Source organism: Trachurus japonicus, chromosome 15, assembly GCF_045865225.1.
Source record: "Trachurus japonicus isolate A0001 chromosome 15, Traja_1.0".
Taxonomy (NCBI): Eukaryota; Metazoa; Chordata; class Actinopteri; order Carangiformes; family Carangidae; genus Trachurus; species Trachurus japonicus.
The window spans coordinates 29,920,139-29,946,894 of NC_140921.1; the positions used below are offsets into that span (position 1 = coordinate 29,920,139).

Below are 26,756 nucleotides of genomic sequence, written 5' to 3' on the forward strand. Positions count from 1 at the left end.
ATATGAATATTTGTGTCATTTTACTGTGTAAGCAGCAGTAGATCAACATTTAAACATAGTTAATGAACAACAAAATCCTGAATTGATACCTCTAACTAAAGCTGCTCTTTGCCTCTGTCCGCAGCTGAAGTGCTATGATGTTGCATAATGTGATAGAGATTCACAAATTCAAGATATTGCTGTGTGTGGATGCAGAACTGGTGGTACAAGAACAGTTATTTGACAATTTTGCACCACATCCATCACATTGTTTTAAAATTGAATGGACCAAAACTGTAACATTAAAGGTGCTATATGTTTGTTTTTGCTGTTTACTGTAGGAGCATTAACATTTGTTTCCTTAAGAGTCCAGATAAAATGTTGGAGGTTCAGCATCATACCTCATTCCTTCCCTCCTCTCCAGCAGTGGGAAGTGATGCTGCTTTAATCCTACTTTAGCTTCTTTTTCTTTTTCTTTGTCATTGCTTTTCTGTTTAGCACGTAAACCAGCTAGCTGTAGCCTGCTCCATCTTGTTACACTGGTTTGTGATTGTGAGTCACGGCAGCATCTTTTATCTCAGAATGAGAGCATGAGAAGCTCTTTGCAGGTGTGTGTCAGAAAAAACTTTACATATAGCACCTTTAAAGGATGAGTCGCCTGATGTACATCAGAGATTTCCAAAAATTGAATTTGCTGGTTGTGTTGAGTCCGATTCTTAGTGATATATTTAATATGAAAAATAAAGGTTTCAGTGGTGCCAGTGCAAATTAGTGGATACTGTACACTCAATTTGGCAAACCTGCCATCAGACAGTGGGACAGACTGATGGTGTTAATCTGACAGCCTCACTGACCGGGATCAATGAACTGTGTGAAAAATCTTCTCATGTGAAACATTTCATCTCTGGCTGAAAAAAAATCCTGCATGTCAGCCAGTGTCCTCTTGGATTGGGTTTTGGCTTTGGTGCAATAGAGAGAGTTAAAGGTGAGACATATAAACAACCTGAGGTCGTGTTTATATTAAACCTGGAGGACCTGACTGCACATGCAGGATTACTGAAGAGCTCTGATTGCAAGAAGCAATTTGCAGCCACTTAGCATTAGCTCTCCTTTTACTTGCAAATACTGTGACCTGTCATGATCTGTTGTGAGCTGGTGAGACGACTCTTACAAACACCAACAGGCCACGGTGTCAGTTCTGCAGCACTTCTTTTCTTGTTTGATGCGATTGTGATTTGTGTTTGTTTTGTTACATTCACAAGCACATTGTATTATCTATGGTTTAGGTGATGGCGACTAATTGGGTGCAGCAGAACAGGCGTCTGTGGTCCAAGGTCCAACACACCTGAAACTTTAAACCAGAACAGACAATCAAACACTGCTTTTCAGCCTGACCTTAAGTTCAAATATTGGGTGGGGCGGCTAGAAACCTTCACTCTAAAATTAAACTTCCTGTTTCGTTATTTTCCATCTGACAGGAGTCCTATAGAAGCACAATGTGAAGCAGCCACACACAACATGTAAAACGACAACCATTAACCATTTGTATATACAATAACTCTTCTGCTACACTTGTACAACTGTGCCCTCAGCACTTCAGTGTGCGTCTATAGTTCAGTCATCACAGGTGAAGGGAGAGCATGTTTGTTCTTACAGTGTCAGTGGACATGAGGAAACAGCTTTGCTGTAATGTTTCATGTAATATCTGTATTGACATATATTCTGTGTACATAACTAGATATCATTTAACATTTGTGGACAAATCTGTATATTTTTCAGGGAGGGCGGATTTGGTTCTAGAGAGAGCAGAATAAAGTAAAGCAATGTCTTCCCCCAAACGGTGTCTCAGTGTGGTTTCTTTAACTCTCAAATCTACATTTACATATCAGTACACTTCTAAAGCTTTTTTTTTTTCTTACATAAATTTAAGAATGCTGTTGTCAACCGCTTTGAAAATTGGGACACACCATTTAGCTGCACACCAGTTTTTAAACACCATCATCCACTACAGTATGTTGGTTCCTCCAAGGATAAAGAAATCTCCAGGGATGCTGCGTTTTTCAGCAGTGAAACCAGGTTAGAAACAAGGAGAACATGCTTGATTACCACCATTACTACGACTACAGCAACAACTACAAAAACAATCAGTAGGTTTTACTTTACATGCACAGCTAAGTCAAGTTTTGCTCGATATGAGCATCTCGTTGGAGTTCTGTCCTTGTCCCAGTTTACATGCAACAGGGAAAATCGAATAATTGACTGCATCTGCCTCCTTAACATACAGAGTCTTGCAAAAGTATAGGCCTTGAACTTTTCCACATTTTGTTATGTTTCAACCACAAACTTGGGGTTTTAAGTGATAAACCAGTGCAAATTGGCGCACAATTGTTTGTTTATTTCGGCATGTCAGTTAAATTGTGTCACAATTGTGAAGTGGAAAGAAAATGATACATGGTGTTCATGATTTTTTATAAATAAAAATCTGAAAAGTGTGGCATACGTACTCAGAATACATTGAACCACCTTCCACTGCAATTACAACTCCAAGTCTTTTGGGGTAGCCTATGTCTACCAGCTTTGTACATCTACAAACTAGAGTTTTTGCCCATTCTTCTTTGCAAAATTGTTCCAGTCCAGTCAGATTGGACGGAGAGAGTCTGTGATCAGCAGTTTTCAAGTCTTGCCACAGATTCTCAGTAGGATTCAGGTCTGGGCTTTGACTGGGCCGTTCTAACACATGGATGCTTTGATGTAAACCAGTCCATTGTAGCTGTGGCTGTTTAGGATGGTTGTCCTGCTGGAAGGTGAACTTCCGTCCCAGTCTCAGTCTTTTTCTGTCTCTAACAGCTTTTCCTGGACTGTCCTGTATTTAGCTCCATCCATCTTCCATCAACTCTGACCAGCTTCATGCCCTAGAGTGCCTCTCTAAAGGCACTATTCTACCCTGTCCCTGCTGAAGAAAAGCCCCCCACAGCCTGATGCTGCCACCACCTTCACAGTGGGGATGGTGTATTCAGGTTGATGTTGTTTTTGCCACACATAGCGTTTTGCATGGAGGCCAAAAAGTTCAATTTTTGTCTTTGATTTGTAAAAAATCTTGTACATAATTGTGAAGTGGAAGGAAAATGACAAGTGGTGTTCAAATTTTTTTTATGTTGTATGGAGTTTTTCCGCAGTGGATGTGAGGGTCTAAGGGCAGAGGATGTTGTTATGATGCCCTTTGTGACAAACTGTTTGTAAAAACGGGCTATACAAATAAAATTGCCTTGCCTTGCCTTATGAATGGATTCATATTGGGAAAATGGAATTTACAGAAAATACAACTAATAGCCTAGTTAATTGCATAAAGGAAACAATAATGAGAAATCACTAAACAACTTCTGAGACTCTGTCTGGTCTTCAGGGGGAATAAACCAGAGTTTGTAAAAGCCTGCGGCCAGATGCCTGTCAGGCTGTACTGAGGGAATACCGTCGTCTGGTTTTGACCGCGTCATCGGACTAGGAAGTCAGACGTCAGCGCCGTGGTCCCGTGGTCCGGATCCAAAGTCTGTTGATGAAGTGTGTGCAGGTGAGTCACATGAAGCTGTAGATAGGTGAGTTAGGTTAGTTTGTCTCAGACTCCGATGTTACAGTGAAGACAACATTCTTTTATTTGCTTTTAAATCCCTCAATGGTCTTGCCCCGCCGTACCTCTCTGAGCTTCTACACTTGTACCCTCCTTCCCGGTCTCAGGTCAGCTGATCTGGTCCTGAGCTCAGAGGGGATCGTGCTTCGCTGTGGCAGCTCCAACACTTTGGAACAATCTGCCTCAGCACATCAGACAGGCCTCCTCTCTGTCTGTTTTTAAATCCCACCTCTTCTCCTTGGCTTTCAACACCCAGTAGGAAGTTGACTTCATTTATTCTTATTTTAATGATTTTATTTATTTGTTTTTATTTGATTTTACTGTGTTTTATCTGGTATCTCTTTTAACTCACTGATTTTAATTTTGTCTTATCGTATTTTATTTTATCTTATTGTGTCGATTCTTTTATTGTGCTTCTGCAGCACTTTGGAAACCTGTGTTTGTTTAAATCGTGCTATATAAATAAAATTGGATTGGATTGGAAGACACAGGTTGTGATCAGTCATGTGATGACAGCAGAAACTTCACTGCACTCTGCACAAGTTGAGTACGTGTGAACCCGTGGTTGTGCACAACACTCGTGACAAAGGGCGTTTAGCCCTTTTTTTTTTTTTTTTTTTTTTTTTACAGTCTATGGTTTAGCCATTCAGACGTGCGTACATTGTCAACGTATATAGGCTGCATAATTATGAACAGCCTATGCATAAATGCGCGTGTAATGTCAGGTAAGGGACATAATCGGCTATAGTATACTGTATATTGTTATGATGATGATAATTGCAGAAGTCTGTTTTTATGGTTTTGAGTTTCAGTTAATTGTTTCTCAAACATAAAACATCTGTTTTTCTACAGTTAGATGGCAGTGAAACAATAAGCCACTTTAAATGTTGATGCAGCAAGGAATTGTGGGAGAGTTATTCTTTATTCATTTTTATAAAGTAAAGTCCAGATGTTTCCTCTGCTGAAGGGGATTAGGTAAGAAGTATTAAAGCTCCTTTCCTCATAAGGTTGAGAAGTGGAGCAGCTCTGGTTTCTTCTGGTGGTCTTCACGTTCCTGTGGTACAGTCAGACACCTTGACTCTAGTTGTAGATGTTACAGAAATACACTCAAAACCATGAACCTTCTACCCAACAGTAAACAACAGTGTGGAGAAAGAATATCCACTGTAAATAATGGGCAGCAGTACAGTATACCGTACAGTACTTTGATGTGAAGTTTTTATTTCTTGTTGTGTTGCTGAAGAGTCCAAGATGACTGAGGTGAGCCATCAGCAGTGGGGGGAGGCGTCGGGCCTGGGCAGTGTGGACCTGTGGGTCCTCCAGTCGTCCCAGGTGCGAGTGGAAGTCCTGACCCTGGGGGCCATCATCAGGTCTGTGTGCAGCAGAGGGACGGACGGAAAGATGGAGGATGTAGTCCTGGGCTACGACAACCTGGAAGGTAGAGGAATGATGTCTATGCCCAATGAAATGGTTGATTATGGAATTAGATATTGATTAAAAATGATGCTGACTGTAGTTCTGTAGGACAGCAGAGCAGGTTGTTTGTCCACAGAGAGAAGCTCTGATCCTAGAGATGAAAAGACTGCAGCCCTGGAAAGTGAACCTATGAGCTGCTGCAAAGAGACCTCACCACCCCAAAAACACTAACATGTAAAGTAGATGTATAAAATGCTATAAGATAACTTATATGCAACAGAAATTACATCACACAAAGGCCACCATAATATACTGTCCACTAATGGTTTGGATGTATTCCTGTAGTTTAACTGTTGCGTTAAGTCACTAGATTTATTTTATTTTATTAAGTTTATGGACAGTTTACACAGACATTAAACAGAAGAATGTTAAAATGCATGTACCAGATTTAGCAGAGAGCTAATTTCCATCTAACACCATTTGCTTGGTTGTTATGAATTTTACCAAAAGCCTTTTAAACTAAGGACAGTCAAACACAGGGACATTGTCCACCACATAAATCTCTGCTCCACGTGGTCTTTAAAGCAAAACTGTAGGAGCTACATATGATAGAACAGTACAGGGACATCTGTCCAGAGCTGAGGGACTCAGAGGGACTGACATGACTGAAAGCCAGGTGTTGTTGTAGTGATGGAGAGTAGTGACGTGTGTTGACAATTATTTAATCGTAAAGATTCCTAAATACCGTTACTGTACTTTCACAAAAATTTGATGTTGGAACCTTATTGGCAGATGTGCGCAAAAATAAAGGTAAATGCACAGATACTGGTCCATTTAACTGACGTAACATTGAATTGGTAGGAATTTAAATGTTAGCGTGTCATTTTTAATTTAAAAAAAGCAAAACAAAACAAAAAATGATTAAAAAAACGTTAACATTTGGTATAGATGACAATTTATGACCTGAATATTTCAAACACTCCCCCTGGGGATTAATAATTGGTCATATATTAATAGATACTTGAAATATTTTGTGTAAACAATGTGTAATGTAATTATATTTTGACTATATTTGATTTTACACATTCATAGTGTTGTGAAATTAATGAATGCATAATAATCGTGATAATCATAGTACCATGATCATTTCTCTGACAATAATCGTACAAAGAAAATTTCAAATCGTGACATCCCTGTTGTCAGGTTATATGTCAGATAAGCGCTACCTGGGAGCGGTGGTGGGCCGCGTGGCCAACAGGATCGCGCGCGGACGCTTCGTCATGGAGGGAAAAGAGTTCCAGCTGGACATCAACAACGGGCCCAATGCTCTGCATGGAGGACTGAGAGGCTTCAACAAGGTAGGACATGAGTTTATGATTCTTCAGCCTGAAGGAGTGTGTAGTTACTGTCAGAGGCGGTCCTGGCTAGTTTTACGCCCTGGGCGAAACCATCCCTTGGTGCCCCCCCCCCCCAAAAAAAAAACCCCACCAACGAACAAACACAAGAATATATTATAATCAGTGTTGGGGGGGTTTCTTTTAAAATGTATTCCTCTACAGATTACTGATTACATGTCCCAAAATCTGTAATCTGAAATCTGTAATGTATTTCGATTACTCAAGTAAAGTAATACTAATAGTACTTTCTGGATTACTTTTAGCGTATTTCAAAATCACCTGCCTGAGCGCCTTTAACACTGAATTTGATCTCACACATGATCTTATAGGCTACCGTGGTTCCTTTAAATTAAATCATCAATAAATGTGTTTGAATTTGTCAAACCACAGTTTAATTTGTTATTGATCATCCAGCCATATTTAAATGATTTTTTAAAATAGCCAATCACATAAAATTATAGGCTTAGGCTATATTAAAACTGAGCAGCTTGACTACAGCCTCTGAACCTCTAAAAAAAAAACACAATTTAAAATAGTTTTTGTTTGTGAGCGTAGGGCCAGCAACATGATGATATTTTGAATATAAAGTAATGACAGGAACGACTGTTCCATCTGTAGGCTAAACTAAAAATGTGCTTAAACTCACTTCTCTGCTGAAGTCGGTGTGGTTTTGGAAACAGCGTGACGTTGCTGTTAAACATTATAAACATCATGACAGTCCAGGATCCTTTTAAAAACATGATCCTGTCACAGTTCATTCATGTTGTTTACCAGAGACCGGACATTGAAGAGGAAGAAGAGGAATATTGCTGGGCATCCCATAGCAACATTACCAAAATGAAGCCAACTTCAGGGCGAGGAGTTTAGCGCTTTACCCTCCTTTCTTTCCCCGCATGAGAGCCCTCTGGGCCGGCGGAGCATCCGACGTGAGACCTCAGCAGTCGCAAGTTGACCCCCGCCCCCTCCCCCCTCGCCTCTCCTCTCTCCTGACACACACACAACCTGTAGTAGGCCTATGACTCTCAGCAGCAAGTTGACGTGACATAGGGGCGCCCCAGCGACCACTCCACTAACTTGACGGCGAGTTTTGTTTTGTCTTTTTTTTTTTTTGGAGAGCGCTCGTGCGCCCTCACAAAGATTGCGCCCTGGGCGGTCGCCCATATTGCCCATAGCTAAAACCGGCCCTGGTTACTGTACAGTTTTTCTCGATTGCTAAGACACATTTCTCGAAAGCTTCTCTCATTTTCTCTAAACTGTGAACACAAACCCCAATTTTCAAGCTACATTCACAAAACCTCAGACTCTTCTTGCAAAACCAAACTTTCACCTCAAAACAGTTCAATCTGGTGCCCAAAACTGAACTATGTTGTCAAATCGTGCCCCGAGTCAATCAAAATTAAAAACACTACTGAGCAGTCACTAAACACAACATAGAAAAATAGAAAACACAATGCTCAGCACATGAGGCTGTAGAAATAAATGTTTATCGTTCACTGTAGCTAAATGCATGTTGCAAAACAAAAAACCTGTGCCTTTAGCACTTGTACATAGTAAAAAAAAAAAAAAGTACAAAAAACAGAAATCCTGTGCATTTTACACGTAGCACTTGTACAGTACAAAGACAAACAGAAATCTTGTGCATTTAGCACTTGTATACAGTAAGCCTACGTAAAAATAAAGTACAAAAATATAGAAATGAGAAGTGCACAACTCAGCCACAGCATCATTTCTCTGTACTGGGTCAGGCCACAGGACTTCATCCTGAACTGGCTTAGGCTATGTGTGCCCTCACATCATTGGACACAAGTGTGATCAATTTTGAGTTGTTGTGTTCAACCGGTGAAACTTGTGCTTTAGTTGTGTTTGACTTTTGCCACCTGTGCTCAGCATTATGCAACACAGGTGCATCACAATGAAAATGTGTTGGTAAGATGTGTCTAAACAGGTGAAAAGTGCTGATGGTTTTGTCAAAAGAGACTGATTCAATCAGTGGGTTCAGGCAACTGAGAATTTGGTTCAGACAACAGGGTTTAGTGTTTTAGCAATTGAGGAAAACTGTAAACTGAAATAAAACCTGCGTGGAAAAATTCAGCACGGCCTCTCAGCTGCAGGTAAATAACAGCGAGTTGGTGCAGACTGTCAGTGTATTGATGCAGCCTGTTGTGTTCACACACCAGTACACACCACACAGAGGAATAGTGAAGGGATCATCATGACAGGTGTTTGCAAGCATTACAATTGGTTACCCAACATTACTGTATCTCCATAATACCCATAATCCCTTGCATTTTTGGGGCTGTGCTCTCACTGCTTTGACTTGTTCCCTGCAGTTTCTTACCCTCCTGAAGAAAACACTGCACAACACAACACAACACAACACAACACAACACAACACAACACAACACAACACAACACAACACAACACAACACAACACAACACAACACAACACAACACAACACAACACAACACAACACAACACAACACAACACAACACAACACAACACAACACAACACAACACACGGATACTGTGCACACTCTGCTCGGCCCTTTGATCTACTCTGAGGATAAATGTTCATAAATAAATGAAGAAACACTCTGTATGAAACAAACTCGGCCTGATAAACATCAGATTATTGATTCAGTGTTTTTCACTCAGCCATGTTCGCAGCTCTGTGAACTAGAAGCTGAATTCTTCATGCTCAAAGTGTCATGAACGCTGCTATTCATCCACATGTCGTCAAGATGTTTCACATAACAGCTTAAATGCAACCTCATGATGGCACTGAAGAAAAAAGGAGGACTAAGGGTAGGGTTGGAGATTCTGGAAAAACTGTTCTATTTCACATCCCTCCATCAGCTGAACCATGCCATCAGTGCTGACGGTTATGAAGTCACGTTCACGGCAATAATTATTATTTTTCAGGCTATGTTTAGTAAACTGCAAGAACATTTCATGAGATGGCTGGGTTTCCTACGTGGTCAGTGATACGTGCGTCTCTAGTCTCCAGCCACCAGTGACGCTTGTATCAATCACATAAACTATCATTCTATTAATGTCCAGATATTTAATTGTAGCGCCCTCTCCCTGTTGAAGGTGGTAATGTCAGTAAAGTGTCTTCTTGGCCGTCTTCCGTGTCTCCATGTGGGCAGGACGGGACCTCTAAAGCAGGAATGTATCGGGGTGGGGTGTGACATTTAAATTACGATCATTTTCAGCCACCAGATTAATCAACACCAAGTCGGTTCTACACCGAAATCGGCAGCGTACACACTTTTAGTAAATCACATGTGACACTGATATTTACACCAGAATCTACACCAACCTGGGGCCTGTTTTCATATGTTTTTCTGTATACTTGAGTGATGGATAATACTTTTATTGAGGCGGCTCCAGTATTGAGCCGGGCAGGCAGCCTGCAGCCCAGCTAACACTCTTCAACCGGGCAAGTGGCTCTCGTCAAAGTTCGCCCTATAAACCTGCATTTTTTTCTCACTGACAGGCTCAGATAGTTACAATGAGTGTCTGACAACATACTAGAAAGGAGAAATGAACGTATCTCTCTACCTTTAGCTGGAGGTCGCTGTTTGTTGTGATCTGTGTCCAAATCTCACCACACTAGAAATCTCGTTCTGAAATCTTGCGATAATTCGTGTCAAAACACCGGTGGGGAAAACTGTTACCTGACTGAGGTGAAGAGAAACGACCGGAGAATTTACAAATTGTAGCAACAAAATGCTGGGCCACTCTTGGCGCAGCTTTCACAGACTACCTTACTTCGACCAAACACGCTGAACGTTCTGGCTAGCTGTGCTACAAATGGATGCTGACACTCTGTCTGCGCCGTTGCCGTGCCGACCACAGGGTCTGCTGTGACCACTTTGACCGGGGATGACTACTGCCAGTCAAAGAAGAGACGCGCTAAAGGTAGAGAGATACGTTCATTTCTCCTTTCTAGTACTGTATGTTGTCAGACACTCATTGTAACTATCTGAACCTGTCAGTGTGAAAAAAATGCAGGTTTATAGGGCGAACTTTGACAGGAGCCACTTGCCCGGTCAAATTCTTGGACCGGTGGAAAACGGACGAAAGCGAAAACATTTCCCAAGAATGTTTTCATTGATCAGGAATGAAAGTTGGAGGGAGCCACCTCAATAATTGTATTATCCATTACTCACGTATACAGAAAAACATATGAAAACAGGCCCCAGGTTTAAAAAAACGAAGTTTCCCTTTAAGACCAAAAGGTTGTCCAATGCAGATATTAAGACATTTCACCAGAAGTTGACAACATTTCCCCCTGCTGGTGTAGCCAGAGGAAATGCCCCCCAGTCAGTAGGGTTCATCCTGAGGAAAGATGAATGTCTGTATCCTGTAGATGTTGGGATACACTACCAGTCAAAAGTTTGGACACAATTTCTCATTCTGGGTCTTTCTTTATTTTTATCACCTTCTGCATTGTAGATAGGAACACATAGGGAGTTATGTTGTAAACACATAAGTGTTATCTTACTTGACCTAAACCCAACTGAGATGGTTTGGGATGAGTTGGACCACAGAGTGAAGGTTAAAAAAAGAAGAAATCCAAAATCTAAAACATATTCAGCTTTGTTTAATACTTTTGTGTTTACTTTATAATTCCATATGTTCCCTTATAGTTTTAATGTCTTCAGTTGTAGAAAATAATAAAAATAAAGAAGAAACACTGAATGAGAAATCTTTTGACTAGTACTGTACTTCAGTCGACATGGTGTCCCTCACTCTGACCTCTGCCATAACTAAATGTGAATAAAGTTTTTAGAGATTTTATTTTTGGTGTGTGGAAATAATTGGGCAGTGCTTTAATGTCCTGATTGAAGTAGCCTGTCAGACTAGCTGTCTCATGAGCTTCAACACAGACAGGCTTTTATTAATGCACTGCCTGAGGTGATGGGACGGACATCAGACAGGACAGTGTTTTAAACTGAAGCTGTAAAGCAAAGAGAAGAGGGGCAGCCTGCATGTGGTCACGCTGTGGCAATCAAAGAGGAATTAGCTCAGTGTAAAGTGTCTGTTCACACACAGAGCTGTGTGAACAAGGCTTCATTCTTAAGTCACACAGCTCCACAATGTCCTTGACATTTTTGAGGCTGATCTCAATATAGAAATCTATCAGTGAACAATGTTCATTTTATGAAACACAGAATATAAAGACAGATTTATCATGAGGGTCTCTTAGATTTTAATATCAAAGATAGAAGTTACCGTTCATACTCATTCATATGCATCTCATGTGATGGCGTATATGTGATGGAGATACATTTGACACCCGGCACTGAATGAAAAGGTGTCAGTGAGGTACCACCTACTCAACACATGTCCTCCGCCACTTGTCCCACCTCACTTTTTCTCAGTCAGTACGTTTACATGACACTTGAAAAAACCGAATTATTGCCTTAATCCGACTATAACTGGACAACTGAAGTGCAGGTAAACACCTTAGTCCAACTGAAATCGGAGTTGAGAACTCAGATTAAGACACCCAGATAATGTGATTGGAATTCGATTTTCTCCGTCATGTATACACCTTAGTCGGAGTATAACTGGACAACGCATGTGCGCTGCTCCACAACAGTAGAGACGGCACAAAGTGGAGCAGAGAAGCCGCCCGAACCTGGCAAAGTAAAGAAAAAAACCCAACATCAGCACAGATTCAATGCATTTCACACAGAGCAACTAGCAAGAGTGTTTTATTTTTTTTTTAAAAAGAGAGAGAGAGAGGAAAAAGGAAGCCTGTATCCTATTCTCAGTGTGAATCCAGCCCAGACTGGCGCGTCTGGTCGGGAACTGCAGTTGAGAATTTATTATTAAGCTTATAAGTAGTTTATATTCAGTTTTTTACCAGGTGACAGAAAAGTCAACAGGACAGGGGGGCGTATTAACCTGCTGAAACAACAGGTGACGGCGCATGAGGGGGCGGACCCCGTCAGTTATTCGGTTTTTTCAGTTGCATGTATATTGAGACAAAGACAGAAGTCCGACTTGACGCCAAAATCGAATTTTGAGCAAAGCTCGATTAAGCTCTGCATGTAAACGTACTGACTGTTTCCCATTCCTCCATTTACTTCATTGCTACCTTCATGGAGGCATGTTTCTGTCTGTCCATAAGATACAGTGATATCTCAGTTTAATGGCCCTCAGAGAAGTTCTTCTAATATTTTGGCACCAGAGTCCAAATTCGAGTCATGGTGACCTCACGAAACATGTTTTATCCTCTTGAAGGTGGTAGCTCAAGACCACCTTGAGGAATTAGATTTAGATTTTTAGATATTTTTTTGTTTAGTTATGCCTGTTTAGCCTGTACTCTGTGTTTTATTCTTTCATCTGTATTATTTTAACTGCACTCGTTCACATAGGCCATACCATGCTGCCTCTGGCACTTTCAGACCAAGTTGTGTGAATGATTGCATGGGATGGACTGTAGAAACTGATTTGCCTTTTCTTTGGGATACATGAAGTAAAGTTATATGAAGTTAAGTTTTCTTTCACTCACTCTGCCCCTGGTTCACCCCCACACTCCGCCAAATGCAAGAAAACCGGATTAACAGTTCACCTTCTCGCTTACACCGACCATCTACAACAGTACAAAGAAGCACTCAACGCTGCCCGGACCACCCACTACTCCCACCTCATCCACTCTGGCTCCAACAACCCCAAGGCTCTGTTCTCCACCATCAACTCCCTTCTCAAACCTCACGACAACACCTCCTCATCATTCACTACTGAAAAGTGCCAATCATTCCTATCATTCTTCCAAACAAAAATCAACACCATTTACAGTAACCTCACCACCTCCAGGATCCCTCCCATCTCCCCGCCTGTCTCCCTCCCTGCCTCCCCACCCACCACTATCCAGTACCTGACCCACTTCTCTCCAGTATCACCAGCACAACTCACAACCATCATGACCGGAATAAAAACCTCCACCTGCACCCTGGACCCCATACCCTCCAAACTCATCAAGGACTGCCTCCCTGTCATCTCCCCACTCATCATTGACTTCATTAACGCCTCCCTCTGCTCTGCTTCTGTCCCCCAAACCCTCAAACTGGCTGCCATCACTCCCATCATCAAAAAACCCGGTCTGGACCCTGACAACCCAAATAACTTCTGCCCCATCTCCAATCTCCCCTTCCTGTCAAAAATCCTGGAACGTGCTGTCGCCTCACAACTCACAACCCACCTCACCTGCAATAACCTGTTTGAATCATTCCAATCTGGTTTCCGTACAAAACACAGCACCGAGACAGCCCTCCTGAAAGTCACCAACGACCTCCTCCTCTCCTCAGACTCCGGACACCTCACCATCCTCATCCTCCTCCACCTCACAGCAGCCTTCGACACCATCAACCACTCCATCCTGCTCTCCGTCTGGAATCCTCTCTCCACATCACTGGCACAGCACTCTCCTGGTTACACTCCTACCTCTCCAACCCACAACAGTTCATCAGCATCAACAACTGCACTTCCCCCACCGCTCCCCTGTCACAAGGTGTCCCCCAGGGGTCGGTGCTTGGTCCCCTCCTCTTCATCCTCTACATCCTCCCCCTTGGCCAGATCATCCGTCAACATGGACTCCATTTTCACTGTTACGCCGACGATATCCAACTGTACATCTCCACCAAAGCCATCACCAACAACACCCACTCCACCCTCAGCAACTGTCTCACAGAAATTAAATCTTGGATGCAAACAAACTATCTTCAACTGAACAGTGACAAATCGGACATAATCATCATTGACCCCACATCCCGCACTAAAGCCAGCCACAACTTCTCCCTCACCTTTGATAACTGCACTTTGTCTCCCTCATCCCACACCCGCAACCTAGGAATCATCTTCGACAGTAAGCTAAGGTTTGACCTCCACATCAACCACATCACCAGGACCGCCTTCTTCCACCTCAAGAACATCGCCCGTCTCCGCCCCTCACTCACCTTCTCTGCTGCAGAAACCCTCATCCATGCATTCATCACATCCAGACTGAACTACTGCAACAGCATCCTCACGCCTGCTCACCCACACCCGCTCCAGAGATCACATCACCCCCGTCCTCCGTGACCTGCACTGGCTGCCCATCACTCACCGCATACAGTTCAAAATCATCCTCCTCACACACAAAGCACTTAATAACCTGGCCCCCCTCTACCTCACAGACCTGCTCCATCACCACACCCCCTCCCGCGACCTCCGCTCATCCGAAGGAAACATCCTGTCACTACCCACACGGACCAAGCACCGAACCTGGGGGGACAGAGCCTTCTCCATCACTGCCCCCTCCCTCTGGAACTCACTCCCCAAACCCATCCGCACCTGCACTCACCTCCCAACATTCAAGACCATGCTAAAAACACACCTTTTTAAATCAGCTTTTAATACATAATTTCTGTGTGTGTTCTATATTGTTTTCTATGTTTTATACTGTCTTTGCTGCTTTTAACTGAATTTATTGTATGTAAAGTGTCTTTGAGCTTTTGGAAAAGCGCTTATAAAAAAAATTAATTCATTATTAAATTTATCTGTATCTGTAAGATGAGATGTTAGACTTTGGTGGTCAGGGTCAAAGGTCAAAGTGATCTCATGTTCTTCTGAATGAAATCAGTCAACACAGGAATCAGGAACACGTCTGTGACACTGTGACCTCACAAATTCATTCATTAATTATGACACAGTTTAACTATAAGAATAAAATGAAGAGTTGTTGTTTAGTATTCAAATGGTCAGAAGGTCACTGTGTGACAGCATAACGCCCGCATTGGAGACAGGGACCATATTTTCTGAAGCTCTAGTTTTGTTTTTGTTTTTTTTCTCTATTTCAAATGGGTAAAATCCTCATTCACTGGAGAATAGTGTGGAGTGCACTGATGCACTCAGGCGCTTCACGTCCCTCTCATGTGTTAACAGGTTTTCTCAGTCAATTTGATGCAGTTCTCACATCAGAAACCTAATTCTCAAAAGTATTAATGCTGCTCTCAGAACAGTTAATTGTCCCCACACAGATTAGCATTTCTCATTGGATTTGTTCACACCTTTCACTCAAGACATTTTCTCATTGTGTTGATGTGTCTCATCCGTTTGTGACAACTCATTAATACAGTTTACTGCTTCATTAGAGTTCTCACTCACCGTGATACACAGCTGCACTGCAAAGTGTTTTCAATCCAGTCTTTAAACTTTATTTATGTACAGAGAAATGTCCGTCACTCACATACATACAGTATACATATACTTAGTTATTTCATCTTCTGAGTTTGATTATATAATTTTAGTTTCTCTATTTTCTGATTCATAGTTTATCATTCTGTTTTCCTCAGTTTTACAATAACGGCTTATTACAGACAGTTTTTTAATAACTACTTTCACACATTTTTCTACTAAGACTCATTTTATTAAAACTCTACACACAAATCCAAAAATTGCAAGTAGCACATATCTACTAAAAATGAAACATAGCAGTGAAAATATCATACAGTGAAAACGTATAAATACATCAAGTGTCTGAATCAAATGCCAAACACTGTTTACATTACAGTAAATATTTTGGATGAACCATGTTCCTAGTCTAAAAACTCTAAAAACTATTTTCTACAGACTTCTCATTCCCACACATTGTGGAATAGATAGAGTTCAGTGAAGTGCTGAGAGGTTGACACAGTCATGGTGCAGTAAAAAGTCATACAGTGTTATTTTTTTTACAAACATGTTGTTACGTTGTTGAAGTGATTGAGTGAATTTGCAGGTTTTGACACATCAACAGGGTGTTGCCTGTTGAGGAGGTGATTTAGTGTCATAATGAAAAAAGCCCTGAGAACTGCCTTGAGAGCGGTGAGGATGACGTTTCCCATGTGAGAAATGCATCACTGTATTTTTATGTTGAACAGGAAAGTGAGATGAGATCACTTAACACAATGCTAACTGTGAGACATTTCAGTGTCAGGTGTGAACTCCTCATAGCTGACCACTTGTGACTGGTACATTGTAGTTAATAATAAACTTGTCAAACAGAACAAATACAAAATGTGAATATACATATAACAGTATTTTAAACAGTAAAATTAATTTGAGATCATAGTACTGTCATTCGTATTTATATGGCCTGGGACTGTCTATGGTTCCTCTTAATGCTACTGTATAACAATTGATGCATGACTCTTATGCACTGAAAATATCGTAACTGTGCGTTCACACCAAAAGCTTCCAAAGCGCCAAAAACGCTCGAGGGTGGGCGTCAGACAAGACAGCTCCCAAAACGGCAAATATTTTCAGCCGCTTTGGCCGCTCGTCACGTGACTGACGTCAACGTTCGATCGCGCTGGTCATAGAGAGCCTAAGCGGAAGCAGGAAGTAACGGTCACCATGGGACCTCAACTCTGAAAAACTCGCCATACAAATGAACGGGACTGAAAGTTTTATTTCGTGATTCGTTTGAATTGTGCCATGAGAAAAAAATCTGTCCTCTACCTGTTTAAAACATCACGTTTCATCCCGAGAAATCTGCAGTTTGTTGTAAAACTATTGTAAAATAAAATTCAGAAGAATCTGTAAGCAGAAAGACTACAAGTCGCGTAAGTGACGTCACCACATGCCGCCGTGTCAGTTGGTGATGTATTTTTTGTGGGACACAGATCTGTAGTCCGTAGCGTGTCTTTACACAAAATACATTCTTCTGTTGCCGTTTTATGATAAACTGCTGATTTCTCTTTATGAAGCGTGATGTTTTAAACAGGTAGAGGACATATTTTTTTCTCATGGCGCAATTCAAACGGATCACGAAATAAAACTTGGACTCCCGTTCATTTGTATGGCGAGTTTTTCAGAGTTGAGGTCCCATGGCGCCGTTACTTCCTGCTTCCGCTTAGGCTCTCTACTGGGGAGCCGAAATACAAAAAAAAAAGAAAAAAAAGGCAGCCGACGGACATCTCTATTCTGACAGGTTGCCGCCGAACCGTGTCATAGCTAATTACCCTAAAGTTAAACCTGGCTCAACTTCTCGTCTGGTGACGCTTTGGAAGCTTTGGACGCTTTGGAAGTGCGGCGACGCCTGTTGACGCTTTGGACGCTCAGTGTCGCCGGGCTCTCATTGAAAATGAATTGACTTCCGGCGTTTTGACGCTTTGGAAGCTTTTGGTGTGAACGTACAGTAAGACTTCAACTTCAACTTCAACTTCAAACAACTTTATTAATCCCACCAGGGGCAATTGATTTCAGCAGCTTGCACAGTCCACGAAAAACACAGTACGAGTACACACAATAATACATATAACAGATAAGGTAAATAAATAGAATAGGATGCCAAGGGTACAGTGTTGTCAAAGATCCGTTGAATGAGTGAATAAGTACATAAGTTGCACATGTTTGACCAATAAAAATGTGCATGGCAAGAAGGATAAAATCATTACAAAGAATTTAAGAGGCGAGTAGCAGAGGGGACAAAAGACTTCAAAAAACGGTTTGTCTTGCAGACAGGTGAAACATAGCGACGTCCTGAGGGCAACAGAGAGAATTCACTTGACAGCGCGTGACCAGGAGAAGACAAAATGTTATTTACTTTCCTCAAAGTTTGTTGGTCACAGAAACTGTTCAGGTCCCTGAGTTTCATTCCTGTGATCTTGGAACAGGTTTTTATAATGCTATACAAGCTGTTTTTATCTTTCACTGTGAGGCTGGGAAACCAGCAGATAAAGGAAAACAACAGGAGACTTTCGATAAAAGACTGGTAAAAACGACACAGAATAACAACAGGGCTGACAGAAAAAGAGTTCAATTTGCGGAGAAGATGAATTCTCTGTTGCCCTCGCTTTACAATGTCCGCAGTGTTCACATCAAATTTTAACTTCTCATCAAGAAAGGTACCTAAATATTTGTATGAGGGAACTCTTTCCACACTTTTACCATGGATGGTGCTATCTGCAACTGGGATTTTGTTGCGTCTAAAATCAATTATAAGCTCCTTTGTTTTGGACACATTTAAGTCTAAGTAGTTGTTGTCACACCATGAAACAAAATCATCAAGGGCCTCCCCGTGTCCCTGCTTCAGATCCCTGAAGAAGAGACAGCAGTGCAGTATCGTCAGAGAATTTGACTAGGTAGCTGCCTTGCCTAATGCTCCTGCATTCATCTGTATATAAAATAAAAAGTAGGGGGGAAAGGACACACCCTTGTGGTGAACCGGTGGACAAAGATAAGGAGTCCTGAAACACAACCATTACATAAACCCTCTGCTTTCTGTTGGTTAAAAAATCTGACAACCATAAGACAATCTGGTGGGGCAAATTAAAAACACTTATTAGCCTCTTGAGTAAAAGATGCGGCTACATCAAATTAAAAGCTGAAGAGAAGTCAGCAAATAGGAGCCGAGCATGGGCTTGGGGTTTTTCCAGGTGTTTGTAGAGGCAGTTAAGAATAAAAAGCTTGGCGTCCTCCACGCCTTTCCCTGCCTGATAAGCAAACTGGAGTGGGTCAATGCTCCCCTCCATATGTGACATAATCATGTTCTTCATAATTTTCTCAAGGATCTTCATACACAGTGATGTAAGTGCTACTGGTCTAAAATCATTGAATTGTTTGGGGGATGAGTTTTTTGGAACAGGGATTATGGTTGAGGATTTCCATAAATCAGGTACTTGACTGCAATTAAGTGACATCTGAAAAATGTGGTGGAGAACACCGCTAAGTTGGTCAGCACAATACTTTAATGTGCGTCCACAAATTTCATCTGGGCCACAGGCCTTTCTTACATTGACCTTCTTCAGGAGGTTGTTTACACACTCCTCACTGATGACCATATCACAGTCAGTGACAGCAGGAATACCTTGAAAAGAAAGTTTGTCTGAGAGGTCATGGTTTTCGAACCGGGAGTAAAAAAGATTAAAAGCATTGGGCAGATCTTCATTGCTACCCTCTATTCTAATTGGTGCCCTGATGTTTTCATCCTGGAGGTTAGTGACTGAGGCCATTGATTTGATGCCTCTCCAGGCCGCCCTCAGATCACCACTGCTATACTTGTGTTCCACCTTGTCTTTATAAGCTCTTTTGGCTTTCCGAATTTCATTCTTAACCTCTTTGTTAATGTCTTTCCTTTCCTGGTTGCTCCCTGTATAAAATATTTTTTTCTTCTTATTTATAACATTTTTTAAGTCTTTAGTGACCCACGGTTTGTTGTTGGGGTAGACAGTGATGTTCTTCTGAGGGATATTAATGTCAACACAGAAGGATATATAGGAGGAAACAGTCTGTGTCAGTTCATTCAGGTTAGAACAAGAATCATAAAAAACATCCCAGGCTGTACATTCGAAGCAAGCTTTCAGATTGTCAATACTGTCCTCTGACCAGCATTTCACTGTCTTTATAGTCTGCTCTCGTCGTTTACAGACTGGCCTGTAGATCGGTAGAAGTAGAATACTGCTATGATAGGAAGCTCCAAAGGAGGGCATAGGAATGGACCTGTAGGCATTGGCTACTGAACCGTAGCACAGGTCGATAGTGGAGTTCCTCATAGTTGTTGGACAGGTGACATACTGTTCATATGTTCTCAATGTTTTGGTCAATTTCGACAGTGATTAAAATCTCCTAAAACAAATTTAGGAGCATCAGGGCAGAGCGCGTTAAATTTGTTGCTCACGTCCTCGATCAGCTGACAAGCTGCCGTGACGTCAGCTCTCGGATGAATATAAACAAGGGAAAAGAACAGCTGAGGGAATTCCCTCGGCAGATAGAAGGGACGAAGTGAGATACACAAAAGTTCAATATCCGATGTGCATATTCTCTCCCGCACCACTACAGTCTTACAGTATCTCTCATTAATATAAAAACATACTCCGCCTCCCTTAGACTTGTTTGTAGCGAGAGGAGAGCGATCGAGGCGGATAGGGGGGCCGAAGCCGGTTATGTGAAGATCCTCATTCCTATCTCGTTCTCCCAACCACGTCTCGGTGAACGCGAGGAGACACGTCTCTCTAAACTCACGTTTCCATCCTGCGTAGATCTCAAGCTCATCCATTTTGTTCCGAATGGACTGGACATTGGAGAGTAAGACTGTTGGGAGAGGTGGAAGCCGACGTCTATCATCCAGCCCGGATCTTCTCAGCCTGCGCTGAACGCCACCTCTCCTCCCTCTTTTCCTCCGCGGTTTCCTCGAGCAGATCCACTTACTGTGGCGTTAAAAGTCCTCCATGATGAGCTGGGGGGGTGTGAGAAGTCAGGTCCTGTTGCTGGTGAACGGAGAGCCAGCAGTGACTCCCGGCTGTAGGTGATCCTTCCAGCATTCACTTCTCCACCATCTTGGTGCCCGCTAGTGCATTGACACACCACAGTCCAAAGTGTGGCGAAAATCCCAATGTAGACCCCCTTCATGGTTAAAACGTGATTCCACTTGTACTCCGAGGCATTAAATATTAGGAGCGTGAAAAGGGGAACATCAAAACACGCAGACAATCAGCAAAGAAACAAACAAACAAATGCTGCTGCAAGCTGCACGGGTCGCACAGGTGAGTGAGCGCCCCAGTGTCAGAGTAAGAGTAAAATATGTGAATTAATAAACTGGTGGCATAAAATGACGAACACTTTTATCTTCTTGGCAAATTATTGGATAAGACTTCTGCTGTCTTCTATTGACTTGTGCCTCCACTTCATTTTGTAGTTCATTTTGTAATGAAAGTTATTTTTAGTTTGATAGTAACTGAACTCCCCCCAAAAAGTTAAAAAATGTTATTTCAGTCAATCATTTCTCCCCTTTATTAAAGGGACTTGAGGCAGGATAAGACTCATTAGTGCAGTTTTTCAAAGTTGGGGTCGGGACCCCATGTGGGGTCGTCTGGAATTCAAATGGGGTCGCCTGATATGTCTAGTAATTGAAAAAAAAAATACTGATTACTATTCTTTTTTTTAAATTATGATTAAAAACACCACACAATCTTAAACAACTGTATTCTATACTTTCACTTTCTCGAATATAAATCGAGTTCAAATAAAATGCATCATAAAATATGAGCTGGTGCATCTTGATTGACATGCAGTCACGTGATCAAAATGGGGTCTTGAGGGGCAGTGTTGGTAGAGCAGCCGCCCCATGTGTTGAGGCTATAGCCCTCACTGCAGGCGGCCCTGGTTCAAATCCTGTGTTGAGCGGTCCTATGCTGCGTGTCATTCCCCCCTTTCTGCCTCCCATTTCCTGTCTCTCTCTCAACTCTCCTGTCCATTAAAGGCAAAAAAGCCCCAAAAATATACTTTAAAAAAAAGGCTCTTGAGGTAAAAAAGGTTAGGAACCACTGCATTAGTGACATGACGGCTGTAACTGCAGCCATCAGCCAAGCCGGGGCAGGAGCACACATGAACTCTTCACAGCAGTGCAGCTGATCCTGTGACACTGTGGTTATATTCAAAACCACATACTATGCTGCTAGTATATAGCCTACTGATTTGGCCAAAATTTAGTAGTAGACATTATGCAAACCAAAGCATAATCTGCAGTATGCGAAAAAAAAATCCCAGATGTCGTACTGATTTGGAAAATATCTCCAGTATGCATCTGACCCATGAATGTATAGATCCATGATCTGACCAATCTGACCAGTCTACATTGTGTACTGCATCCCACAATGCAATGCGCCCCTGACCTCTCTAACCCTAACCAAAGAAGGTTTAGAGAAGTGAAGTATCTTTGTCATGTACCGTAATAGTCTACTTGCCAACAATGAGTACCCGGAAATGTTGAGTACCCCAAAGTTTTATGTTAGAAATAGATAGTATGGGTCCCCAGTATTCAGAAACTGCCGGATGCTAACTTATATATATTGGACAGTTAGCATAATTGACATAATTAGCTTAAATTAGCATAATTGCCTATATGGGCAATATTTCAACAAAATTGATTTGGATGATCTGGGCAATATTGGAGTGGTTTTAGGGGTTATTGATGATGCTGAATCCATTTCTGACATTTTCAAAATTCAAAATGGCTGTCTAAACCGGAAGTGACCAGATTTTGAAATCCATCAAAATCGGCCCACTGGCGGTTAAAATCTGGTCACTTCCGGTTTAGACAGCCATTTTGAATTTTGAAAATGTCAGAAATGGATTCAGCATCAGCAATAACCCCTAAAACCACTCCAATATTGCCCAGATCAGCCAAGTCAATTTTGTTGAAATATTGCCCATATAGGCAATTATGCTAATTTATGCTAATTATGTCAGTTATGCTAATTGCCCAATATATATAAGTTAGCATCCGGCAGTTTCTGAATACTGGGGACCCATACTATCTATTTCTAACATAAAACTTTGGGGTACTCAACATTTCCGGGTTCACAATGGGGCCCTATGGGCTGGCAAGTAGACTATAACCAGGTTATATAACTTTAAAAAATAAATAATTAATGTATGACTGATCGGTCCATTGTAAAACATTTATTTATTGATGTAAAGCTAAACGTGTGGGTAGTGCCCCAAAATATGTGCCATTGTGCGAATTTATATTTCTTTGCGATGTTTGCTTTGAATTTGGATCTGTTTTCCAAGAGAAATGCCTCAAAGAAGGTCAGGAAAGTCTCCATTTTACAGGAAAACAGTCAAAATGTGAGAATGAAGTGGAGATTTTCCTGATACTGCAATAATGAAATGAGCAGAGCTTCAACTTCTTGACTGCTCTCCATCAGACTGATGAGGCCTCATACAGTATCTCGTATCTATCCACCTGTGTACCAGTGAAGATCTGCATGTGCTTCCTGTAAATCTAGAACGTTACACCGTTTAACATCTGGTAGAAACCACTGATTTCACTTCATAAACTGCATAACTGTGTGTCTGACAGGCTATCTGGCTGGCTGCAGCAGTGGAGGGTGGTGTGCAGCTGAGTCTCACCAGTCCAGATGGAGACCAGGGTTATCCTGGAGAGGTCCAGGTGTCCGTCACCTACACCCTACAGGTAAACACACCTGACTCACAACCAAATTTAGTTTGTGTGTGTTAGATCTGCCTCAGTGTGAGGGGGTTTGTCTCATGGATGATTCAGTTTAAAGATCCCATATTATACTGTATTTGAAATGTATTGCCCCAAACTGATCCGTGGTCCTGAATGTCAGCTGTCTAAAAGTCGCTCAAATGAGCTCTACTGAGAACAAGCTGTTTCTGTGCCTGCACCTTTAAGTAACATGGTTACTGTACACGGCAAAGATTATTACCACTTTATGACTTAAAATTTTATATCACACTGCGGGGCTGGCCTCACTCCCGTCGTGACATCACCACAGGAGCTGAGTCTGAACAGCCTGTATGAGCACCGTTTTTCCAGTCGTGGGCTGCAGAGTCGATGCAGGACCCGTTTGCTTTCCTCATTCTAGGAGTTGGTAGGCTCAGGGATAATTAGTTTATGTATGTAGAGACCAGAAAAAACCTGTTTTTCATAATATGGGACCTTTAATGTGAAATCAAACTGGTAAAACTGAACAACCTGATGTAAATGTTGAGTAAATTAAATATTTGTCACAAACTCATAACCAGGCAGATGTTTTGTTGATTTGAATATACTAAATAGGTGGTTTACAGATGTGTACTTGAGCTCAGTAAGATCTGAACTGTGTTTTCAGGGTGAAACACTAACTGCTGACTATCAAGCCAGGTCAACTAAAACCACCCCCATCAACCTGACCAACCACTCCTACTTCAACCTGGCTGGACAGGTAAAAGCTCTTCAGTCTGTCTGTCTGTCTTTTCTCAGTAAGGAAATCTGACTAAGGCAAAAGAGCAGCAGGTGTGTGTGGAGGGTGACAGGTGTGTGTGTGTGTGTGTGTGTGTGTGTGTGTGTGTGTGTGTGTGTGTGTGTGTGTGTGTGTGTGTGTGTGTGTGTGTGTGCAGGGTGCAGCAGACATCTACGACCACCAGGTGTCCATCAGTGCTCAGTCCTACCTGCCTGTGGACGACACATCCATTCCTACAGGTACAACACTGATTGATGTGAATGAAGTTTAGATACACCAGATTTTTTTTTTTAAAAATGCTCGAATGCAACACAAATTGATTTACAGACGTGGACAAAATGGTTGGTACGCTTCTGTCAAAGAAGGAAAAACTCACAAAACAACTTGAAACTGACAAAAGTAAAAGACCAAAGGACGTTCTCCCATCAGCTCATTGTACACAGAATCTGTGCAGGTTACAATGAAATCTCAAGACTATCAAAGCATTCTGGAGCCAAATGTGCTGCCCAGTGTCAGGAAGCCCGGTCTATGCTGCATTTGAGACAAGTCGGAATTCGGATCTTTCCCAGTTGAAAACCCAGAGTTCCGACTTCAAAGCGTTCGAGACGCACCACGGCAGAATGACCAAAAACATGGGGGACCGGGACAAACTTTGTATTCAAAGTGCTTCACGTAAGGCATAAAAACATTATAAAGGGCACAAAAATAATTTTTTAAAAAGGACTTTTTAATGTATTTTGGCATTTAAATGCATTTTAATTGATGTTTTACTGTAGGCGGTGTGACGTCAGACAACTGATTCTTGGTGAAGTCGGGGTAGATTTTTTTTTCTCCGACTTCGCCGAGTTGGAGTTCTGACTTGAGGAGGCGTTTGATTGCACTTTTTCAAGTCGGAGGTTATTATTACTTTTGTCAGTTTCAAATTATTTCAGCGTGAAATGTGGGATTTTCTATCTTTTACACAGGAGTACCAACAATTTTGTCCATGTCTTTATATGTGACATAAAGCTTCTAATGCTCCGAGTTCCTGACAGTGAAGGGTAAATCCATAAAGTTCACTTCAAATATTTGAACAGTTCCACATTGTTTCTTGTTCAGGCTCCGAGCTTCAGCTTCAACACTTGCATTACATTACATTAAAGTGTCAAGTCTCAGTTTTGATTTCAGCAGGTTACATCAATATAGAGAGTAGTGGGAGAGTTCACCCAGTTAGTTCAAAAAGAACTGAACACATGGTCACTAAATGTTTGTTGTGCAGCTGTGTGTCATTAACAGAGAGTTGAGAGAAACTTTGAAGCTGTCTAAATGTTTATGTACAACGAGCACATTTTAGCTCAGTCCATCTGATCTCTCTCTCTCTGTGTCTGTGTGTTTCCTGTTTTGGTCTCTTTCCAACATCTTACATGCAATTAACAATATTTCATTCTTTCCCTTTTGATTGAATGCAAGTATTTCTAAAATTCATTTTCAGCCCTATCAGTTTGGGGTATTGTGTGTGGCCGCAGTAACCCTGATCCCACATCAGCCCTTGAAAACATGAGGTTCACACATCACATACTGTTTGTGCAGTAAAACACTGGTACAGCTAATCAGTTCCAGCTCAACAGCAGCAGGTATTAGATGTTTTTTGTTTTTGTTTTTTTCTCAAATAAAAAGTGGAGTACTAACCTTCTGGGAGGAAATTCACCATGTTGACATTATGCTTCTTCATGTTTTTCCTCAGACTGACATCTTGTCTTTTTTTTAGCTGCACAGCAGAATGATCTTCTCCACTAAACACTCTGTGTCTGTGTCAGGAGATCAGTCTCTGTTGTCTCTGTTGCAGTTTTATGTGACTATGAATGCCTCTTTGCGCTTGGCACAGTATTAGCTTTAATTATGGTGTATGTTTGCTGTAATAACTGTTAGTACGACGTGTGGAAGCTCGAACACTTGTACTTTTGTGTGGGAGTGTTTCTTCATGCTCTGTCAGACAAACATTCATTACTCTGCAATTAGCTTTGGTTTCCCCTGGAGACAGAGGAGTTAATGACGGCCTATTTATATCACAGGATCAGTGTTACAATGGAAATCCACCTCAAAGGCCGAATTAGAGCATGACTTAAAAAATCTGGAATAAATGCGCAGACAAAATTAGTGGTGTGTACTCAGTACTCCCGCCCTGTGCTCTCTGCCTGTCAGATCTCCAACAGGAGGAGGGCTCCGGGCTGAGATGAAGTTGTATTTACAGTAAATCTGTGTTTCTCTCTTTTATATCTCAGTCCTCTGTTCATGCTCAAAAACAAGCTTCTCCAAAGCTTCTGCAAAAATCTACAGTACAGTATACCCAGCTGTGAGGCAGTGACGTTAAGAAGGATGCTCTCCGACCCGCACTGCCTGTCTTATCGCTGACGCTCAGTCAGTGCTCAGCACGGCTTCTTCTCAGCTATGATCTCATTTCGTCTTTAACCTGGATTTATGATGATTCCGTCAGAAGAAGAACAACATCTGAAAATCATTTAATCGCTGTGGCGCAACGGACTGTAGGTAAACAGAGAGCAGGAGGCTGAACACAGCTGTAAGAGGATGAAACTGCAGAGTCACAAAGTGGAGCTGCTGAGTCATGGT

At 41.8% G+C, this 26,756-nt stretch overlaps 1 protein-coding gene across 1 annotated transcript in view; it reads left to right on the forward strand.

Moving 5' to 3' along the window:
• The first annotated feature begins 3,463 nt into the window (after positions 1-3,463).
• galm (galactose mutarotase) overlaps positions 3,464-26,756 on the forward strand; it is a 32,597-nt gene continuing 9,304 nt past the window's right edge. The window contains exons 1-6 of the mRNA XM_085800932.1: positions 3,464-3,547; positions 4,848-5,042; positions 6,224-6,378; positions 23,264-23,377; positions 24,039-24,131; positions 24,307-24,388. Of these exons, the coding sequence (XP_085657058.1) occupies positions 4,856-5,042; positions 6,224-6,378; positions 23,264-23,377; positions 24,039-24,131; positions 24,307-24,388 (631 nt within the window). The 5' untranslated portion in view covers positions 3,464-3,547; positions 4,848-4,855. The remainder of the gene's footprint in view (positions 3,548-4,847; positions 5,043-6,223; positions 6,379-23,263; positions 23,378-24,038; positions 24,132-24,306; positions 24,389-26,756) is intronic.